At 38.5% G+C, this 16,980-nt stretch overlaps 1 protein-coding gene across 2 annotated transcripts in view; it reads right to left on the bottom strand.

Annotated features, from left to right (window-relative positions):
• Positions 1-16,980, bottom strand: part of COG6 (component of oligomeric golgi complex 6) — a 78,401-nt gene that overhangs the window by 10,885 nt on the left and 50,536 nt on the right. The window contains exons 14-18 of one of the 2 annotated variants that reach the window (XM_036456059.2): positions 11,211-11,342; positions 10,639-10,806; positions 7,422-7,529; positions 4,811-4,864; positions 195-274 (exon numbers count right to left, since the gene is read on the bottom strand). In XM_036456059.2, the coding sequence (XP_036311952.1) occupies positions 195-274; positions 4,811-4,864; positions 7,422-7,529; positions 10,639-10,806; positions 11,211-11,342 (542 nt within the window). The remainder of the gene's footprint in view (positions 1-194; positions 275-4,810; positions 4,865-7,421; positions 7,530-10,638; positions 10,807-11,210; positions 11,343-16,980) is intronic. The other variant, XM_036456060.2, reaches the window with a different exon arrangement.

The raw sequence follows: 16,980 nt of genomic DNA, 5'->3' as shown, positions 1-16,980 counted from the left end.
GCATGTAAGGAATAAGTACAAACAGGGTAAGGTCTGCTCTTTTAGAGGTGTTGAGGCAGAAAAAATGGTTGAGAAATATACATCTTCAACAGTAAGTTTCCTATTAATGAAAATAATTTTGTTTCAAAGAAAGGTGCTAAATATTTAAAATTATGTGAATCTTTATCAACTAATTGGAACCAAGATATACTTACTTTACTGTGGCACTGAGAAGGAAGTTCAACTGTGGCATTAACAGGTTGTCTGGGGCTGACAGGTAACGATCAAACTGCACCTAAATAAAACAGAGAAATGTAAAATAAAGTTCATATATTTCCTAATAGACAACTCAAAATATATTACCGTAGCTTTTAAGGGTTAAATATTCAGCAAAATCCCACATTCCAAATAACAAGTTCATTGTGATCAAAATGAGTTACTTCCTTAAACATTCTAACTAAACTCCCTAAAAGTATCAGCTTTTTAATGTAGTCATAACCAGCAATGTCTACTTATATATTTTATTGATTTTTCACAGAGAGGAAGGGAGAGGGATAGAGAGTTAGAAACATCATTGCAAGAGAAACATTGATCAGCTCCCTCCTGCACAACTCCTACTAGGGATGTCCCCGAAACCAAGGTATATGCCCTTGACCAGAATAGAACTTGGGACCTTTCAGTCCACAGGCCAATGCTCTATCCACTGAGCCAAACCAGTTAGGGCAGTAATACCTACTTTTAAAATTCTGAATCTTAGCCATTAATTTTCATTTCCCTCACCAAGCTTTTGAGCAATAATATTAGCAAAAAGTAGTCATTGGATTTCAAATCTACCTTACTTTTTAAAATCCATTGTATTTGTTATTTGTTCACTCAACTAATATTTACCAAACATCTACCATTAGAAACACACTATATTAGGTAATGCAAATATAATGGTAAATGAAAGAGGACAGTCCCTAGCCTCATAGAGCTAATAGCCTAGTAAAGAAAGGTAGTAAATAAATAATAATGTAAGTAGATATATATTTACAAACTGTATTAAATGGTATCGAATAGTAAGAAAGAAACCAAAGTACTATAAAAGCATAAACAGGAAGGACAGACCTATTCTGTATGTTTGACATTTTAAGTAAGATCTTAAGAATAGACATTAACTGTGTGTATGATGGGGGATTCAGGGAGTGGGATGGCATGCATGGAAACAAGGACAGAAAGAGAATGGCTAATAGTTAATGTTCAACTTGTATGCTTTTTTAAAGGATTTTAATTCTGACTGTAAAAGCACTAGGAAACCACTGAAGCAAGGGAATAACCTGGCTATTGCAAGAAGAATGGATGGGAAGGTTGTAATGGTAGTTGCAAGTACAAGAAAGAGAGAGCTACATCCTTCTGGACAACCTTCCAGATGAAGCCGGGGTTGCGAGGACTGAGGCAAGAATGACCTTCCTGAATAACCAGTGGTCAGGGGGCAGAGCCAGTGATCCTGTGCTGCCAGGACAGCCATGGCAGTCCCAGCACCCCCTTCCACAGAGGCGGTGGGAGAGGCAGTGGGATAGGCCTGTGCTTTCTGCAGAAGCGGTAGGAGAGGGGACAGCATGGTCCCAGCACCTCACAGAGGTGGGATGGGGCGTGACCATGGCGCCTCAATCTCCCGTGGCCCCTCCCCCATCTGGCCCGGTCCCTAATTGGCCCCCCTAACCAGTGGGTGGGAGGCAAGGACAGTACTAAGGAACAGCAAGCCAACTTCTGGTTGAGCAGCACTCCCTCCCACCTGTGCTCAGCCAGAAGCTGGGCTCACAGGTGTCGAGCACAAGGAGCAAGGGGTACCAGACTATGAGAGCCCTGAACTGCGAGAGGGATGTCTGAGTGCTGGTTTAAGCACAGGGGTATTGGGCCTAAGCCGGCAGGTGGACATCCCCCATGGGGTCCCACACTGCAAGGGGGCACAGGCCAGGCTGAGGGACCCCCAAGAACCCAGTGCATGAATTTCGTGTACCAGGTCTCCAGTAGAGCAATAAAGGTGAAGAGGAGAGAAAAATTTGAGAGAATTAAAAAGTAAAATTATCAAGATTTGGTTAGTGATAGGATGAAGGGATTGACTCTCAAATTTTGCATCTGTATAATTTAATTTACAGTATTATCACAAATCATAACTATATAATTTAGACATTTATTTAGTTGTGTAACAGCTGCATCCTTTACTAGATTGTGTGTCTTTTCATCCCAATTTTAGTATATTGCCTAGAAAACAGCCGATACTTGGTCAGTAACTATTGATATAATAAATGGCTAGATTCTCTTTCCATTGTGGGCCCAACAGCTTTTGCATATGAATGGACTGTCTTTTCTCAGCCTGGCTACACAGGTGGGTCACGTCTGAGCATTTCCAAACCCAATAAAAAGAGAAGGAATCTGCAGAATTCTCACGCTGGGCGATCCAAGGCAGTGGCTGACTTTGCACCTCCCTCCAAGAGCCAGTATACCCAATGGTCAGTGTGAGATCATACCAGATTACAACTCATCACATCTGTAAGCGACACACTCACTGCACAGACTCAGTGAGCACCAAAGCCACACTTAAGCAAGTCCTGCCCATAAAGGTGTCTCCTGCCCAGCAGCTCTTTCATTGTAGGCACAGCTGGTTCTCACAGCCAATTAGCTGGAGGTCAATTACTCACAGTGATATCAACAGCATAAGGCTTAAATACAGCAAGACTATGCATACAGCCCACAAAGGGGTACAACAAGAGCATCCACCTCAGGTGACTGGGGAGGCTGGGCCACTGGGCCCTATAGGACACCTACCACAAAAGACCACTCCATCAACTCAAGGAGACTTAGCAGCTATTCAATACATAGAAACAAACACAGGGAAGCAGCCAAAATGAAGAGACAAAGAAACATGACACAAATTAAAGAAATGCATGAAAGCAAACTACCGGATGTAGAGTTCAAAACCACAGTTGTAAGGTTACCCAAGAATCTTCTAGAAACCTCCAAGGAACTTATTGGGACCTTCAAGGATCTTAATGAGAATGCCAAAAAATTAGAAAATAACCAGTCAGAAATTAAGCATACACTGACTGAAATAAAGAATAATATACAGAGATTCAACAGCAGACTAGAGGATCCCAAGAACCAAGTCAAAGATTTGAAGTACAAGGAAGCAAAAAACACCCAACCAGAAGAGCAAAAAGAAAAAATAATCCAAAAACATGAAGATAGTGTAAGAAGCCTCTGGGACAACTTCCAGCATACAAACATCCAAATTATGGGGGTGCCAGAAAAAGAGAGAGAGCAAGATATGGAAAACCTATTTGAAGAAATAATGACAGAAAACGTCCTCTACCCGGTGAAAGAAATAGACTTACAAGTCCAAGAAGCACAGAGAACCTCAATCAAGAGAAATCCAAAAAGGACCACACTAAGACACATCATAATTAAAATGCCAAGGGCAAAAGACAAAGAGAGAATCTTAAAAGCAACAAGAAAAAAAGATAGTTACCTACAAGGGAGTACCCATATGATTATGAGCTGATTTCTCAACAGAAACTATGCAGGCCAGAAGGGAGTGGCAAGAAATATTCAAAGTGACGAATAGCAAGAACCTACAACCAAGATTACTCTATCCAGCAAAGCTATCATTTAGAATTATAAAAGAGCTTCACAGACAAGAAAAAGTTAAAATAGTTAATCACCACCGAACCAGTATTATATGAAATATAATAGAAGAGGACAAAAAAGAAAAAGATAAAGATAAAAAATTATGAACAACAAAGTGACAACAAATACATATTTATCAACAAGTGAATCTAAAAATTAAGTGAATAGAAAATCTAAAGAACAGAATAAACTGGTTAATGTAATAGAATCAGGGGCATGGAAAGGGAGCAGAGCAAACTGACAATTCTTGGAGGGAAGGGAAGCCGTCCAAGAAGAGATTGGACAAAGAGCTTACACCTGTGGATGAGGACAGTGGGGAGGTGAGGGCCTAGGGTGGGAAATGAGTGGCGGGTAGCTACGGGTGGGGAGGGGAGAGGAACAACTGTAATAATCTGAATAAAGTTTAAAAAAAAAAAGTTGTAGTACATATATACAATGATGTGTTACTTGGCCATAAAAAAGAATGAAATCTTACCATATGCAAATGGATGGATTTCAAGGATATTATGCTAAGTAAAATAAATCAAATAGAAAACAAAAAATACCATATGATTTCCCTCATACAAGGAATTTAAAGAACAAAATAAATAAACAAACAAAACAGGAACAGACTTGTAGATACAGAAAACAGACTGATGATTGCCTGAGGGGAGGGGAATTGAGGGGCTGGTGAAGAAGGTGAAAAGTACAAACTGGTAGTTACAAAATAGTCATGGGGATGTACAAGTACAAGAAATTGTAATAACTAGTTATCATGTCAGGTAGGTACTTGAAATAACAGATGGAGTATATGATTGTCTAATCACTATACTGTACACCTGAAACTAATCCAAAATAACATTGAATGTAAACTGTAATTGAAAAATAAAATTAAAATAATTTTTAAAAAATATATTTTATTGATTTTGTACAGAGAGGAAGGGAGATAGAGAATTAGAAACATCGATGAGAGAGAGTCATCGATCAGCTGCCTCTTGCACACCCGCTACTGGGGATATGCCCGCAATCAAGGTACATGCCCTTGACCAGAATTGAACCCGGGACCTTTCAGTCCCCAAGCCGACGCTCTATTCATTGAGCCAAACCGTTTTGGCTAAAATAAATTTTTAAAAAGAATAATGTTACGTAAGAAAACCTATATTGAAATCCTTTATTATGAACTTACCATTGCAGCCTTCAGTGCCACAGAATCTAGGTTGGGAAAATTAGCCAAAGGACCCTAAAATAAATAAATAAATAAATAAATAAACAAACAAACAAACAAACAAACAAACACACAAACAAAAAAGAAAAGGAAACAAGATGCAAAAAACATGCAGTTCATTTATAAAATACTAAAGGCCCAATGCCTGAATTTGTGCACAGGTGGGATCTGGCCAGCCTGGCCACAATCAGGGCAGATTGGGACTGGGCCTGTCAGGAGGAGTCATGTGAAGTTGAGGAGAGGGGCCGAGGGCAGTTGACTGGTGGTCCCCACCCTTGATTGGGGTTGGAGGACTGATCAAGGTTCGGCAGCTGGGGGAGGGGCTGTGGAGGTTAGCCGGACTACCCCACCCCTGACTGATGTATGTGGGTCCAATACAGAGCTGGCTGGGAAGAGGGGCCTCAGGAGGTTGTCCAATCAGCCCTGCCCTTGATAGGTTGATAGGGGCCTATCAGGGGCGGAGCCAGCCGGGTGGGGGAGAGGCTGCAGGAGGGTGGCCAGCTGGCCATATTCCCTATTACGTGTGTGTGGGTGATCAGGGGCTGAGCCAGCCAGGGGGAAGGGCCACAGGGGCAGGAGGTTGGCCAGTCATCCCACCCTCGATCAGGGTGGGAGAGGTCAATCTGGGGCAGAGCCAGCTGGGGGTAGGGACCCTGGGAGGTTGGAGGCTGGCCCTATCCCAGATTGGGCCAGTTCATTGGCTGCAGTGGGCGTCATAGCGACTGGTCATTCTAGTCATTCCAGCATTCTGGTCACTGGCTTTTTATAATATACACTGAGTGGCCAAATTATTATGATCTCTAAATGCCTAATAATCTGGCCACTCAGTGTATATCCTATGTAATAAAAGGCTAATATGCAAATTGTCCCCTTGACCAGGAGTTCTATCAGCAGGCAGGGCAGCCAACTGCCCACGTTTCCTCCCCCTGGCCAGGCTTGTTGGACCCCACCTATGCACCAATTCATGCACTGAGCCTCTAATATACTACACAAACACACACACACACACACACACACACACACACACACACACTGAGTAGCCAGATGTGTTCAAAGATCATAATAATCTGGCCACTCAGTGTAGATAGTCCATTAGTGAATTGCCTACATTTGGAAATTTAGCTTATTACCAAAGAACTCGTGTCATCTCTTCAACCTCAATTATAACAGGGATCATGATATGTTCATTTTATATAAGTAGCAGAAAGGTACTCAATAATATTTGTTGGAGAGAGTAAAATGTGCATATTAACAATGGAAAAATCAGGATATCTCACATAAGCAAAAAATGAAAAAATGCAATCAGGCAGTTAGAGAATGGCAGTGAGACATGGAGTCTTTAAGTGTTAGACTTTGACAACTTTATCGTAGCTAATAAAAGGATAATATGCAAATCGACTGTCACTCCAACACACAAGGTGGCTGCCCCCATGTGGACACAAGATGGCTAGCAGGGGAGAATGGTTGGGAGGGACCAGGCCTGCAGGGAGGGCAACTGGGGGCAACCAGGCCTGCAAGGAAGGGCAGTTGGGGGTTATCAGGCCAACAGGAAGGAGCATTTAGGGGCAATCGGGCCAGCAGGGGAGCAGTTAGGTGTCAATCAGGCTTGCAGGGGAGTGGTTAGGGGCAATTAGGCAGGCAAGCAGCCAGGCAGGCAAGCAGTTAGGAGTCAGCAGTACTGGATTGAGAGGCATGTCTGACAGCCTGTTTAAATGGGCAGTCGGACATCCGTAGAGGGGTGCCAGATTGGAGAGGGTGCGGGCTGGGCTGAGGGACACCCTTCCCTGTACACAAATTTTGTGCACCAATCCTCTACTATAGTATAAAAATACAACAGTGTTGGTTCCTTAGGGAAGAAATTTGCTTACTGCTGTATCATAAGAGAAAACTTAAGATTTTTTACAGCTTTATTTAAGAATTGCTGGGATATAAAATATTCCTTTTTTTCTTTCTTAAGATATTACATGTGTCCTTCTACCCCCATTGTAATATATTCTTCATGTTAACATCATTTAAAAGAGCCCTTTGCTTTTTTAAAGAAAGATGCTTACTTACCTAATTTTCAAGGGTTTCCACCACTCCATTATGAATTTCTATTGGAATTCTATAACTTAATAAGATTATATACTGGCTTCATAAGTATATACTTTTCTAGAGTAATATACCATGATTTGCTAAATTAAAAAAGAGATGACTGCTATTCATATAGTAATGTCTGAGTTCAATTAACTAATAATGATATAGGGCTCTAAAATTTTTTCCAGGATATTCTTTATATATTTTATACTAATTTTTATATATTTTCATTACTTTTAACCCAAACCGTCTATAATAAAAAGATAATTCATAGAACCATACATGTAGGTATTATCTCATTTACTCTAAGACCAACCCTTTGAAGCACATATTATTACCCCAATCTACAAAAGAAGAAATGGAGATACGTCATTTTCTTAGTGAAAAACAGCTATTAAGTGGAAGAGCCAAGATTCAAACCAGAGTCTAATTATAGAATCCATACTCTAACCTGATGTATTTCTCTAATTATTAGTAGGTACATCCACATGCTTACCTGTTCAGGTTTATGTTGCTGTATGGTGTTATAGATGTAACTCAATCCTGACCTAGTTAAAACGTAAGAAGCTTGCTCATTTATAAGTGTGTCCAAATGTGCTTCAACCTAAGATAAAACACAATAAAAAGAAAATATTTTAAAAGACTTATAAGACCGATGAGAGTAGAAGTAGACTATCCTGCAGTCTTAGTTCTTCACCATGGGGCTGTTTCTTGAAGTAGTTATGATACCAGACTGTGGGCACAGGGACTGCTTCTGTAACAAAGGCACTTTCTTCCCCTGAAGAGGAAGTCCTAAGGAGAAAAAGCCTTACTTTCAAAGACATTTAAAGAGGATTCCAAGACTAGCCACTAGTCCAAAATTTTGAGTTGCTTTTCAGCTCTTTTAAAAGCTGGTAATAAGCCCTAGCTCAGGCGTCCTCAAACTTTTTAAAGTGGGGGCCAGATCACGGTCCCTCAGAGAGCTGGAGGGCCGGACTATATGAACTACTAATTCCTACTGTAACACCTCGGCTGCGCTCACTGCCCAAAAAACCTGGCGGGCCGGATCAGACTCCTTTGCGGGCCACATGTGGCCCGCGGGCCGTAATTTGAAGACGCCTGCTAGCTGGTTTGGCTCAGTGACTAGAGCATCAGCCTGGGATTGAAGGGTTTCAGGTTCCATTCCAGTCAAACCTGACTGCCCAGGTTGCAGGCTCAATTTCCAGTAGGGGGTATGCAGGAGGCAGCCACTCAATGATTATTTCTCATCAATTATGTTTCAATCTCTTTCTTCCTCTCCCTACCTCTCCGAAATCAATTCTGGGAAAAGTAAGAGCCTGATGTTCTTAACCTCCTCACTCCCTCGCCCTCCTAACTACCTAGCCTGACTCCAACACTCAAATATGCCAACTGGAAAAGCCTGAATTAAATCCCATTAGGGCTGAGGCAGTAAGTTCTCTGAGGAGAAAGCAGATCTGTGACAACAAGAGGAGAGTTGAGGAAGGTTAAAGATTTCAGACTCAAGAGCTGCCTAAGACCCAGGTAGCAGAAATGACTTGTATGTGCTAGCTGCTTTGTGCTGTGTTTGGGAAGCCAGAGGCAGAAGGCACAGAAGGGAACTACCCTACTGGGTTGAAATATTCCCTAGTGGGAAGAAATCTGCTGTTCCCTTATTTTTACCAGTATAGGCCTGAGAGTCTGGAGGTCTTCTTCTATTCCTCACAGGAAGTTCCCTCAGTTTTACCAGTTTGTTTGCCAGTAATACAGTACACTACTAACTGCTATTACCATCAGAATGCTTGCCACTGACTTAAGTAACTCCAATAGGAGCCCCTTTTAAAACTTAAAAATGATTTAAAAAGAGGCGAGTAGCTTCTAAGAGAGAACACATCTGAATAATCAGAATAGGTATCTCTTCTCTAAGTAACACTACTGAAAGACACCAAGTACTTTATTTTTATTTTTTTAAGTGAATCCCCAAGAAAGTAAAATGAGTCCTTACTAGATTTACTGGGAATCAAAGAAAAACAAAATGTGCAAATGTAAACATTTAATGAAAGAGTTACTGATAAGATCCAAATTAGTATCTAAAAGAAAAATGGAAGAAAAGTAACATGGAATAAACATCAAAGAAATAGATTACAGAAATTAGAATATAGACTCAATAGATAAAGTCAAATAAGTACTGGAGTTTCAGATACAAAAATAATAGATGAAGAATAATTAAAGATAATACAAACTTTATTGAGAAAAAGAAAGGGTTAAATCTTCAGACTGAAATGGCTCTGGAAAGTTCAATATAAAAATAAGGGAAAAAGAGATATACCAAAAAATATTCTGAGGAAATATATGAACTCAAAGGAACAGCCTCACAAGTTTCCAGATGGATAAAACAGATTGTCACAAACAAAAGAGAAAAAGACTAGCCTGGCATTTTTACTTGAAACACTAAGTAAAGCTGAGTCAGAATAGAAAAAGAAAAGGTCTGACAATCAAGGAACTTTTACTCAACAAAATAAACTGCTAATTTTCGGGGCCTGATAAACCACATCTTCTAGTATGCACATCCTTGTATAATCCGTTCACACACTATGGGTTGGTCCATGCCACTAGCACCAGCCAGAATGCAAGTGCACACCTAAGCACTTACACAGTGGGGCCTGCTCTCTTGAAATGCAAAATAAATAAATAATAAATCTATGAATATTTAAGAAATGCAGGTAATTGGTGATAAAACATTGATAAATACCTGATATACTTAAATACCTAAAAAAAGATTTAGACAAATGAAAGAATTTGAAATTGAAATAATGATAAGTACAGTAAAAACTAATATGCTTAAAAATAAATTTACTAATTTTATATAAAACTATGCAAGAAAGGAAAATTAATCATACTTCATTATATTTCTTTTTAAATAGAAAATATCATTAATTTAGAGGGAGCACACTCATTCTTCAGAAAACCACAAAACTTTACAAATAAATGTTTACTGTAACCACTGCCAAACTGTTCATATATTTGTGATAACACAACATTCAGGGTTTTAAAAAATTACGTATATCTACCAATAATCACTATTTCAAAATCAGAATTCAAGTATCTGGTAAATTTTCTACAAGGCTTTTTTTAGCCATTTTATAAAATGCTAAGTGATACCGTTTGGATAAGGAAGAGAGTGATTGATATAATAAATTGTAATGTTTTACCTAACATTGGTTTATACACCTTCTGCACTTGCCACACCATAGCATATTCAGTTCAGAAACTAAAATCTGCATACAGAATAAATGTTCAAATTAATCAGAAAAGCTTTATTCTACCACTACATACTGTATATACTATCTACTCATAACATACTCTGACTTCTCCAAAGCAAAACTAAATGATTGCCCTGACTGGTTTGGCTCAGTGGATAGAGCGTCGACCTGCGGACCGAGGGGTCCCGGGTTCGATTTCTGTCAAGGGCATGTACCTTGGTTGTGGCAGCTGATCAATGTTTCTAACTCTCTATCCCTCTCCCTTCCTCTCTGTAAAAAAATCAATAAAATATATATAAACAAACAAACAAACAAACAAAAAACCCTAAAATGTGTGTGTGTGTGTACGCGCACGCAGCTTTTCATCAGACTATAAGGAAGAGTTTATAGGAATTAGGGCATAAAGCTAGTAACTGAGATTATATACAGAAAAATGATTCCATCAGAGTGAAGTCATTTTATGGCAAAATTAACCTGAAACTGTAGCATTTCTAGACGTCTGTCAGTAAATTCAAACAGAGCTAATGTTGTCTTCATCATATACAGTGAATTGACCATGAAAGTTGCCATGTCAGCTGTGCCTAAATTGCTGGCTGACACAGTACACATCTGAAGGAGAGGATCCAAGATACACGATAAAACCTGTAAATGAAATATAAAATAAAAATTATTCTTTAATTCCCAATCAGTGATACAGGCCTATACAGAATGCTAATGGTTAATGGCACTTCAGAATGAAAGTCAAACTAATTTGAAAGGTGCCAACTTACAGAATCACATAAGAAAAGATTAAATGGTATAATCAGAATACTTTTTCAAATGAGCATAATGGTATGAGTATTTTTTAAATTAAATTAAAGTATTTTTTAATGGTATAATCAGAATACTTTTTCAAATGAGCATAACGGTATGAGTATTTTTTAATATTTGAAAAAAAATCAATGAAAAGGTTTGTCAAACTATATGGATCATAAAATACCAGAATTTCAATGGAATTTACAATAGAAGAGTAATAAGCAATAATTAAAAACAAATTTACAACATACCTGCACAAAATCAGCTTGACGGGCATCTAATGGTACAACTGAGGAATCATGAGATGACAAAACTTCACGCAACAACATGAGTGTCTGATTTAATGCAGAACTTGGTCCAAGATCAGGTGGTGGGAGTTCAACCTAAAATAAGGTATGGTTTAGCCACTGCTTTAACTTTAACGTCGCACACTCTCTGAACTCAAAAGAAAGCAACTTATAAATTACCATGTGCGAAAATGGGTTCAGGTAGGAATATGCCTACTCTGTTTAGAGTTTGTCCTTGTGATTTATTAATAGTCATTGCAAATGCTGGCATCATAAGAAACTGTCTTTGAACTAATTTAAATGAAAGGCCAGTGTCAGAAGGGGACAAATCAATTCTTGGAATCAGACCAACATCTCCTTCTACAGATCCTGTGAATATTTCAGCTTTGATTATGTTAGATTGAAGCCTTTTGATAATAAATCTAGTAGAAATCTTAATTGTAAATGGGGTCTTTGTGATGATTGCACCTACTTTCAATTTTAATTTATGACACAGCATTCCCAAAGGAGTTATACTACTAAAAAATTCGATGGGAAATTTTTGCTTTTCAACATTATCTGTTGAATCAATGGAATTATCACTTAAATACATGTGAAAATCTCCATCAAATATATATCCGAAATTTCTTCATTTAATTTTTGAACATGCTCATTTTTTGGTCAAAGAATCACTGATTTAGATACATTTTTAATATTATCTATAGATATAGTATTTCCAAAGATTGCTTCAATAATAGATCCATTACAAATCATTTCACAGGGGATTTCAGTACTATCCATTCCTAAATAAAAACTGCTATCAAGTTTGCCATCTCCATGTTTTACTAATCATTCACTATAAGCAGAATATTCTGATCTCATATTTGTTTTAACAGACAATTTTCTGAAACATCCCCACACATTACAGTACTTTAAACTCGTTTGTACTATGGCTGATCACATAGCATGGGGCACAATTCTGAGACATTGTCAAAAATTCCCTCCAAGAAGGAGAACTTTTCCACCAAATGCAACATTTAAATTCATAATTTCTCTTAGTAATCTGTCTATGGTGCTTATAGCATGACTGAATAACATGGTGCATTCATCAATAAGAAGTTGGGCCTTTTTAATGGTTTTAGCAACTTCACTCTTTATATCAAGTCTAGAAATTGAAGTTTCATTTAATGGAATTGGTAATTTATATTGGTTCTTCCACCAAGAAGTAAATTCACAGCAATTCATGTAGATGCTGGGGGCAAAATACTGAATAGTACCACAAGCTCTAATATAATGTATTAAAACTTTATAAAGATACTAGAGGCCTGGTGCACAAAATTTTTGCACAGAGGGGGGTTGGGGGTGTCCTCACCCAGCCTGCACCATCTCCAATCTGGGATCCCTCTCACAATCAAGGACTGCTGGCTCCAAATGGCTTGCCTGCATGCCTGCCTGATTGCCCCTAACTGCTTCTGCCTGCCAGCCTGATCATCACCACTCCCCTGCTATCCTGATTGATGCCAAACTGCTCCCCTGCAAGCCTGATTGCCCCTAACTGCTCCCCTGCCTGCCTGGTCACTCCTAACTGCCCTCCCCTGCTGGCTTGGTTACCCCTAACTGTCCTCCCCTGCTGTCGCAGTCACCCCTAATTGTCCTCCCCTGATGGCCTGGTTGACCCTAAATGCCCTCCCCTGTTGGCCTAGTTGCCCCCAACTACCCTCCCCTGCAGGCCTGGTTCCCCCAACTGTCCTCTCCTGCAGGCTAGGTTGTCACCTACTGCCATCCACTGAAGCCCTGGTTCCCCCCCAACTACCCCCTCTGTAGGCCTGGTCACCCCCAACTGTCCTCCCCTGCAGGACTGGTCTCTACCAACTGCCCTCCCTCCCCCGAATGCCCTGTCACCCACAACTGCCCTCCCCTGCTGGCCTTGTTACCCACACCTATCCTACCAAACTTGCCCGATCGCCCACAACTACCCTCTGCTGCCTGCCATCTTGTGGTGGCCATCTTTGACTACATGGGGGCAGTCATTTGTGCAAGTGTGTGGGTCAATTTGCATAATATATCTTTATTATATAGTACACATGAGTCTATTTGAACTCATCTTATTTAGAGGTCCTTGAATTATTTCTTTACTTGTATCTTTAATCAAACATGGGAATTTCTTAGCTATTATTCCATCAAATATTCTCTCTTCACTTTTCTCTCTTCTTTTTCTAGCATTTCCACAATATACAAGCTGATCTGATTAATAGTACTCCACAGGTCACTTAGGCTCTGTATTTTCAACTGATTCCTCAGACTTGAAATTTCCATTGAACTATCTTTAAGGGCATTAAGTCATTCTTCTGCCTGCTCAAATCTTTAATTTTTTTTTTATTAAAGTATTACATATATGTCCTTATCTCCCTATTATCCCACAACCACCCTCCCATTCATGCTTTCAACCCCTTGTTGTCTGTGCCCATCAACTGGTAAGGCTTATATGCATGCATACAAGGCCTTTGGTTTATTTTTCCCCTTTATCTCCACCCTCCCCTACCTTCCCTCTGAGGTTTGAAGGTCTAAAAGATGCTTCTCTGTCTCTAGATCCATTTTTGTTCATCAGCTTATATTGTTCATTATTTTCCACAGATGACTGAGATCATGTGATAGTTATCTTTTTCTGATTGGTTCATTTCATTTAGCATAATACTCTCCAGTTCCATTCATGCTGCTGCAAATGGTAAAAATTCCTTCTTTTTTACCCTAGCATAGTATTCCATTGTGTAGATGTACCATAGTTTTTTAATGCACTAATCTGCTAATGGGCACCTAAGAAGATTCCATATCTTAGCTATGATAAATTGTGCTGCTATGAGTGTAGATGTGCATATATCCATTCGATAGGTGTTTCTAGTTTCTTGGAATATATTCCTTGAAGTGGGATTACTGAGTCAAATGGGAGTTCCATTTTTAGTTTTTGAGGAAACTCCATACTGTTCTCCACAGTGGCTGCACCAGTCTGCATTCCCATCAGCAGTGCACAAGGGTTCCTTTTTCTCTGCAACCTCGCCAGCATTTGTCCTTTGTTGATATGTTGATGATGGCCATTCTGACAAGATGAGATGTGTCTGCATTGTTTTTTTCATTTTCATCTCTCAGATGATTAGTGACTTTGAGCATGTTTTCAAATATTTCTTGGCCTTCCTTATGTCTTATTTTGTTGACCATTTTTTTATTGGGTTCTTTGTCTTCCTTTTGTTAATTTGTATGAGTTCCCAGTAAATGTTGGAGATTAAACCCTATTGGAGATAACATTGACAAATATGTTCTCCTATGCAGTGGGCTTTCTTGTTGTTTTGCTGATGGTTTATTTTGCTGTGCAGAAGCTTTTTATTTTGATGCATTCCAATATGTTTACTTTTCCCTTAGTATCTATTGTCCTTGGAGCTGTATCATTAAATATATTGCTATGACAAATGTCTGCTATTTTGCTACCTATGGCTTCCTCTAACATTTTAATGGTTTCCCATCTTAGGTTTAAGTTCTTTATCCATTTTGAGTTTATTTTTGTGTATGGTGTAAGTTGGTGGTCAGTTTCATTTTTTTTTTTGCATATATCTGTCCAATTTTCCAAACACCATTTATTGAAGAGACTGTTTGACTCCATTGCATGTTCTTGCCTCCTTTGTCAAATATTAATTGAGCATAGTGGTTTGGGGTGATTTCTGGGTTCTCTATTCTATTCCATTGGTCTATATGTCTTTTCTTGTGCCAGTACCAGGCAGTTTTGAAAACAGTGGCTTTGTAATACAGCTAAATAGCTGGCATTGAGATCCCTCCAACATTGTTTTTCTTTCTCAGGATTGTTGCAGCTACTCAGGGCCTTTTTTTTTTTTTTTTTTTTTTTTTTTTTTTTTTTTTAATTCCAGATGAATTTTTGGAGAGTTTGTCCTAGATCTTTGAAATATGCCATTGGTATTTTGATAGGGAGTGCATTGAATGTGCAGATTACTTTAGGTAGTATGGGCATTTTATTTATGTTGATTCTACAAATACATGGACATGGTATGTTCTTCCATCTGTTTGTGACTTTGAGCTGAACCCAATTTGATAGAATTTTGTTGAGAATTTTAGCATCTATGTTCATCAAGGATATTGGCTTGTAATTCTCTTTCATTGTGTTGTCTCTATATGATTTTTGTATTACAGTGATGCTGGCTTCATAAAATGAGCTTGGAAGTGTTCTGTCCTCTTGAATTTTTTGGAAGTGTGAGGAGGATAGGTTTCAGTTCTTCCTTGAATGTTTGGTAAAACTCCCCTGTGAAGTCATCTGGCCCCAGGCTTTTGTTTGTTTTTGATGACTGCTTAAATTTCTTCTACAGTTATTGGCCTATTGAGATTTTTAGATTCTTCCTGATTGAATTTTGGAAGGTTGTATTTTTCTAGGACTATGTCCATTTCATCCAGGTAGTCTAGTTTGATGGATAAGAGTTGTTCAGAGTATTTATTAACAATGTTTTGTTTTTCTCTGGAACTTATTCTTTTACCTCTTTCATTTCTGATTTTATTTGGGTCCTCTCTCTTTGCTTCTTGGTGAGCCTGACTAGAAAGGTTCATCAATCTTGTTTATCCTTTCAAAGTACGAGCTCTTGGTTTCTTAGATCTTTTGTATTGTTTCTCTGGACTGTATGTCATTTATTTCTGCTCTGATCTTTATCATCTCCTTCCTTCTGCTCACTCTGGGCTTATCTTGTCACTCTCTTTCTAATTCTTTAAGTTGTATAGTTACAGGACTGCTTTCATTGTTTCACAGATTTTGGATTGTTGTGTTTTCATTGTCATTTGTTTCCAGCATGTTTTTAATTTCTTCTTTGATCTCTTTGGTAACTCAATCATTGTTTAATAGCATGCTATTCAGCTTCCAAGTGTTTGAATTTTTTTATTGTTTTTATTGTAGTTTATTTCTAATATTATGCTATTGTCCTTTGAGAAGATGCTTGATATGATTTCAGTCTTCTTTAATTTGGAGAGACCTTGCTTGTGACCCAATTTGTGGTCTAACTTTGAAAGTGTCTAATGTGCACTTGAGAAGAATGTGTATTTTCTGGCTTTGGGGTGAAATGTTTTGAAGATGTCAATTGATTCCAACTGGTCTAGTGAGTTATTTAGGATTGCTATTTCTTTGCTGATTTTTTGTCTAGAGGATTTATCCAGTGATGTCAGTGGTGTATTAAAGTTTCCTACTATGATTGAATTGTTGTAGATCTCTCCCTTAATATCTTTCAATCATATATATATATATATATATATATATCAATATATCAATATATCTATATCTATATCTATATCTATATCTATATCTATATCTATATCTATATATATATATGCTCCTGCATTGGGTGCATATATGTTTATCAGGGTTATATTCTCTTGTTGTATCTATCCCTTTAGTATTATGAAGTGGCTTCCCTTATCTCTTGTTATGGCCTTTATTTTGAGGTCTAATTTGTCAGATATAAGAATTGCTACCCCAGTTTTTTGGGGTTTTTTTTTCATTTCCATTTGCCTGAAAGATGTTTTTCCATCCCTTCACTTTCAGTCCACATGAGTCCCTTTTACTGAGGTGGGTCTCTTGTAGACTTCATATACATGGGTCATGTTTTTTCATCCCTTCAGTCACTGGATGTCTTTTGATTGGAGCACTTAGTCCATTTAAATTTAAAGTTGTTATTGAAAGGTACTTGTTTGTAACCATTTTTATTTTTTGTGG

Source organism: Pipistrellus kuhlii, unplaced genomic scaffold (assembly GCF_014108245.1).
Source record: "Pipistrellus kuhlii isolate mPipKuh1 unplaced genomic scaffold, mPipKuh1.p scaffold_m20_p_3, whole genome shotgun sequence".
Taxonomy (NCBI): Eukaryota; Metazoa; Chordata; class Mammalia; order Chiroptera; family Vespertilionidae; genus Pipistrellus; species Pipistrellus kuhlii.
Note: the sequence above shows the minus strand (reverse complement) of the source record. Positions and strands in the feature narration are given on the sequence as shown.